Genomic DNA, 6,120 nt, shown 5'->3' with positions numbered 1-6,120 from the left:
AGAAGAAGGTGATATTGATCTAACTAGCTTCGCTACGTGGGTCTGAAATACAAACTGAGTCTGAGAAATGGGTACTTGTCTGATGGTTTCCATGGAATGCCACAACAGACAAGCACACAAAGAAGAAGGTGCTGATATTGATCTGGAAATGATCAAGACTAGTTCCTCTAGGCACGTTTTGTGGAGAGCAATTGCACTTATGTCGGCTAGTCAGGTAAAGCACCACCTTATGGAGGGGTGATGATAATTATAATTTATGATGATGAAATCTTAGTACAATAGAAACTTAGAGCAAGGTTCTACGTGCTTTTGGTATTTCTCTGCATACCCCTCTCCCTACAAAGATTTCACAAACTTAATGAGAATACATACCCCCCATGGAAATACAACATGAACAGGCCTCAATGTTCAAACTTCAAACCCCTGTTCCACAGAGAGATTGAGACAAGAGTCATGAAACGCTTCTTCACAACTGTGCCGAAAGAACCCACCTCCAAGAAGCTCGCCATTACTCCTTCTGATCCTCGTCTTCCCATCCCACACTCAAAATCTGCAGGAAATATCGATTCTTCCCCTCCTCCTCCTCCTCCTCCAGTAAACTTAACAGATGATTGTAATAATGATAAACAGCCGAAGAATATCGAAGACCCACTTCGATTCATGTCTTGGAATGCCAATAGCTTCATTCTTAGGCTCCGGAACAACCTTTCCGAGCTCACCACTTTTCTTCAACAGATGGATCCTGATGTTATTGCAATACAGGTTTGTTCTTCCAGAAAACTTCGAAATGCCCCCAAGTTTTTATTCATTTCCCTTAAACGGACGCAAAGATTCATAATTTCCTGAAATGCCGCTGGAAAACGCCCTCTTGATGAATTAAACGTCCTATTTAAGCAATTGTATGGTCAATTCGTCCTCTCTCTCTATCTGAGGGTACAAGGGCATGCGAAAAGAAAAGGAAAAATCAGGGGTGGATTGGAGTTGTTCCCTTAGTTTTTCACACCACCGTTATTTTATTACTTAATTTAACACATTTCGAAGTGAAAAATTAAGAAAGGAATAATCTCGAGTATGGGAGCTCTTCTAGAGTGTTTGCTTATGCCCATATGAGTATTGCTACGTAAAAAAGAAACAAACTTGCTTACACATTGGCCATGGTGAAACTGGGAAGCAGTAAGCTTAAGTATGGAAATATTTACATAAGCATTCAAAAGGTAAAAAATGTAAAGAAATAAGCTTGTCTATATGGAGCCTCTTTTATGTTCACTTATACCTATATGGCCCTTGCAATCTTTGTATACCCATCTAATGGTGAAAATGTAAGGTGATAATCTTGTTATATTGGTCCCTAATGTGCCAATGTCTTCCTGTACATGGTTCTAACAGCCTATAGCAGTTGTAGTCACAGTGGTACTTGAAAGGTGAACATTAGGTGGCATTGGGCCCTATAATATTTCCTTATACAATGGATGCCTAATTTAGGATTCCATATAAGCCTAGAGGTACAGCACATTTTTATGTGGTTGAGTCACACTGGCCCTTGAATATCTGAAACTTAGGCAACTTTTGGTGAATTATGATTGTTATATGCACACACATAACCTCAATTAGGAGTTGATAATAACTCTAGGCATAGACCAGATTTGCATGTGGATGACTATGTCTATTCAGAGTCTGGATAGCTTTGATGGTTTCAATGGTTTTGTCAGCAACTAAAAAATGTTGCTCAAACATTGGGAATGTGTTAGCAATCGTGGGGGATAGTTTACAATCAATCACTATGTGATTTGGCCATGGACAATTAAAAACAACCAACAATGAAAATGAGATTCATATATTGGTTATTACTTCAAAATCAGTTAATTACAAAAAAACCCATACATCAAAAGTCGTTTCTAGCAATAGAGTACCATGCTGTTCTCAGCATTATATCCAAGCTCCCATACAATGTGTTTCTTCAGAATGTAATGAAGTGGTGAATACGTTTGGAAACCTTGACAGATTGTTTGTTATGAAATGTTTGTGTGCAGGAGGTACGCATGCCAGCTGCTGGTCGAAAGGGTGAACCTAAGAACCGAGGGGAGATGAAAGATGATACGAATGGTGCACGAGATGATAAGCAGGTTATCTTATCATGGGTCACACAGAGTTTGAATTTTCTATGAAAACTCAGAAATATGTTTCAATTTTTCATTATTTCCTTAAATACCTCTAATATTTTGTTATTACCCCAATTTTGTAAAATTTCCACGAATACCCTTTGACACAATGCCTGAAAGATAGAAAAGGGGGATTGAATCAATTATATAGTTGCTCAAATAGCACATTTGAAATTGCTCAAGAGGTGGTTGACCAAGTTCAGTCTTGGAGAAAATGAAGACTGATGGGTATTTAAGGGAAATAAGAAAAAGCTCTGGGTATTTCAGAGTTTTTTTCTCATTTTTCTATAACTCTTGAGAGATCTTGTATTTTCTCTTACTATATGCATTTAATATCATGGCCAATAAAGTTCTCTTGCACTCGCAGTTTATTATGCGAACCCTCTCTTGCCCACCATTTGCGGATTACAGAGTTTGGTGGTCTTTGGCAGACACTAAATACGGGGGGACAGGGTTACTTGTGAAACGATGCTATAAGCCGTTGAACGTCAGATTCTCTTTTGATCAAATTGGTGATACTTCTCTCTCTTCAACACCTTTACTAATGAATCAACATTTACTATATTGGCATGTTATTTTGTTTATGATTTAAAATGTTGATTCTCTTTGAAGTTGGTACTTCCATTCTTTTTGTCCTTCTGATATGATATTAAAAATGCAATTGATGTAGATACTAAGAAGCATGAAGCTGATGGGAGAGTCATCTTTGTTGAATTCAATAGTTTTTATCTGATGAACACATATGCTCCTAACAATGGATGGAAAGATGAAGAGTCATCTTTCCAAAGGAGAAGAAAATGGGATCAAAGGATCCTGGATTTTGTTTCAAAAAGATCTGCGAAGCCCTTAATATGGTGCGGAGATTTGAATGTCAGGTAATAACCAAACCATATTGCTTCCATACAGTCCATATTGATGTAGTTTGTTTTAATTTTATAAACTTTATTTTTAAACTAATTAATATTTTTATTTTTGATGTAAAGCCATGGGGAAATAGATGTAAGTCACCCTGAGTTTTTCAAGACTGCAAAGCAACAAGGATATGTTCCTCCTAATAGTGAGGTATTCTGTAGTTTACCATTGTATAGTGTTGAAATCAAATTTATTGATATATATGATGCTGTTTTAAGAGGGAAAGAAAACCTTGAGGCTCATACATTTAGGTTTTCCATGTTGGGAGAGAAAATTTACATTCTTCTAAAAGATGTAATATCCAAATTGATGTGTAATAGAATCTAGATAAAGATTGATCTGCTATTGACATATGTTTCAAACGTTTTTTAAAAATTAAACTTTGGTTGATGTATTCTTTGTAGGACAGTGGTCAACCTGGGTTTACGCAAGCTGAGCGAGACAGGTTTTCAAGAATATTGAAGGAGTACGATTTTTCATCTATTTTGTTTTGTTCCAGAATATGATGATGAGAAGATGATTTCAGTACAGTTTCTTGATTGAAAAGACTTTCATGATTCCTGGGAGTTGATTGCTAACCTTATCTGTTTAGCATACAGTGGAGATTTGATTGATACATATCGGTTTCTGCACATGCAAAAAGACATGGATGGAGGATTCAGTTGGTCTGGGCATCCGATTGGAAAGTATGCTATTTATTCTTATATTTAATCTTCTATATATACAGATGATTAATCTGAAAAAATGTGTTTTTGCAAAGTTTTAAAAACATGTGAGTTGCAATATATGCACTTTCTAAAAAGTCTTTGCTGCTTTCATGTGAATGGGATTCCAAATCAAGTCTTTATAGTGTTCTCCATTTCAACAACTTGATTCAATTTGAGTTTCCAGTCCCATCATGCAAATCCGAATCTTAATAAATTTGGATTGCTTTATTTATTTTGGTTAGATATCGCGGCAAGCGCATGAGAATAGACTACTTCTTGATTGCTAGGGAGCTACTTCCAAGACTTGTGAAGAGTGAGATACATGGCCATGGTATCGAACTGGAAGGTAATAAAACCTGGCAACCTCACCGCATAAATATTTATAAATGCAAATGTGTGTTTGCTTCCATGATTTGATCAAGGGAAAACTGTGTAATTGCCACATAAAGATTTATAAATACAAATGTGCATTAACTTTCATTAACCAGAAGTTAAAATAAACATTTCAAGGATCTTAATTTGATCCAATTCCATATATAATGAAGATGGTCACATCAGGTTTTATGATCTGATTCAAGTCTATGATAATAATACAGGGTTTTATGGAAGTGATCACTGTCCTATCACCATGGAGTTAACATTGGAGCCAAACTTAACAGTTGTGCCATGACTGACAACAACAATGGCACCACTATTCTGTTTTTTATTCAATTGAAGCTGATCTGAGCAAATTATGTTATGCACCACCATTTCTGGGGATTCATGTCTAATTTTGCCTAGTGGAAAATGCTCTCTCTATTGGGAGAACCCATTCCCATCCTCGCCAAGGGCTAGGCCCCATCTAATAGAATGCAATTGGTCTCCTGTGGACGGTAACAAGATAATTATCTACCTCTCTCTGTCAATGAGAGAACTTGGATTCAATCAATATGTTCAGAGATGCAGTGTGTGGTCAGATATATAAACATATACCAATGTGAAATGTAAAACCATTGATAGCGGCTCCACTAAATTCTTGAGCATCGTTGAACAAGGATGCCTAGTGTTACACAAACTATTTGATCTCTGGGTTGAGGAAATCATTTACATATCCAAATACAGATGCATGTTTATTTTACTATTATTGTTTGCAATATGCAATCTTTTGTTTGGATGGTTATATAATGATGGTAGACGTCTTCTTAAGTTTTTTATGAGTTCAGTGGCCTCTCACAAGATTAACTAACAAAGATAAGAGATGATCATCAGTGAGTGCAAGCACAAGAACTAACTGGCCCTAACCGCGGTGTAAAGCTACATTATCCTATCATCAAAACAAAAATGGGCATAAAATTATCATGTTGCCTTGACTTGCATGCAAAGACTGAATAACTATTTTGCAAGAGGCTACAACCCCGGACTGAAAAGAGACAACCAATTTGATTCAATGAAATCTTTGCAAATTCATCTGGATGAATGTTACAAATGTTAACCCAAATAATGATATTGAGTGCATGAAAATAAGAATGGCAACTCTAATTGGAACAATCAGTAAGAGGGGTACTATGACAAAAAAGACAAACATACATGTTTTGGTTTTATGCAGGAACAAAAATGCACAATGCTCTGCTGTACCAATGTATCAAGGCATGATAAGTAGGTTGTTAGTTCCATATCACTAAAGATTGTACAATAATAGCTGGTACTTGGAGCAACTATAAATATACAGTAAAAAATTGCATTGTATACAAAGCATGGCAATCTATGTCTTAGCTTTGTAAAGAATAGAAGAGAGTTCTTATTGCTCCCGTAGGTTGCAAAGTTACTAACAAACCACACATTGAGCTGTAAAGAACAAAAGTGGCCCATTCCTTGTGATATTAAAGTATTCTAGGTTCAAGCTAAACATGATTCTACTTTTCCAGAAACCAGTTTGTTTAAACCATTTCTAGAGGAAAGTACAAATGGCAAGATGTTGGACAAACATAATTTGTGGCAGCTAAGACACAGCAAAGTTGAGAATTCAAAACATTATATTTCAATCTGTCAATCATAATGTCAGCAAACTATTTATGTTGCTAAATGTGATTGTCTTTGCTATCTAAGATATTGTTGTTCTCCCATGAGCCAAATATGAAAACTAACATAGAAACTAAAAGTAAAGCAAAAACAATCACATTTAACAACCTAAATAGTTTGCTGACATATTGATTGAAAGATTGCAATATAAAGTTCGGAATTCTTGACCAAACCATAGTCATGTGAGGAAGTATATTTAGCTTATTGTTGGTGTATGGAACATCCCAATGCACCGGTGTTCAACCATAACGCGTAATCACCCACAAGTACATTCACCTTTCTCA

The 6,120-nt window shown here is 36.1% G+C and overlaps 1 protein-coding gene across 2 annotated transcripts; it reads left to right on the top strand.

Annotated features, from left to right (window-relative positions):
* The first annotated feature begins 382 nt into the window (after window positions 1–382).
* On the top strand, window positions 383–4,894 carry LOC147847132 (DNA-(apurinic or apyrimidinic site) endonuclease-like). 2 transcript variants are annotated; one of them, XM_087339530.1, is made up of 9 exons: window positions 384–762; window positions 2,031–2,123; window positions 2,527–2,671; window positions 2,830–3,034; window positions 3,143–3,221; window positions 3,476–3,537; window positions 3,671–3,757; window positions 4,021–4,124; window positions 4,375–4,894. In XM_087339530.1, the coding sequence occupies exons 1-9, from the start codon at window positions 391–393 to the stop codon at window positions 4,446–4,448; spliced, it is 1,221 nt and encodes a 406-aa protein (XP_087195656.1). In that variant the 5' UTR covers window positions 384–390; the 3' UTR covers window positions 4,449–4,894. The 2 variants fall into 2 exon arrangements, 1 of the variants encoding a protein (XP_087195656.1); XR_015532366.1 differs by lacking the exon at window positions 4,375–4,894 and having other exon boundaries at window positions 383–762; window positions 3,664–3,757.
* Window positions 4,895–6,120: the final 1,226 nt, after the last annotated feature.

The sequence above is a fragment of the Azolla caroliniana genome, unplaced genomic scaffold (assembly GCF_043228905.1).
Source record: "Azolla caroliniana isolate FFs.n. ecotype wild unplaced genomic scaffold, voAzoCaro1.0.p SCAF_1488, whole genome shotgun sequence".
NCBI lineage: Eukaryota > Viridiplantae > Streptophyta > Polypodiopsida > Salviniales > Salviniaceae > Azolla > Azolla caroliniana.
This window is presented reverse-complemented; position numbering and strand designations above follow the sequence as displayed.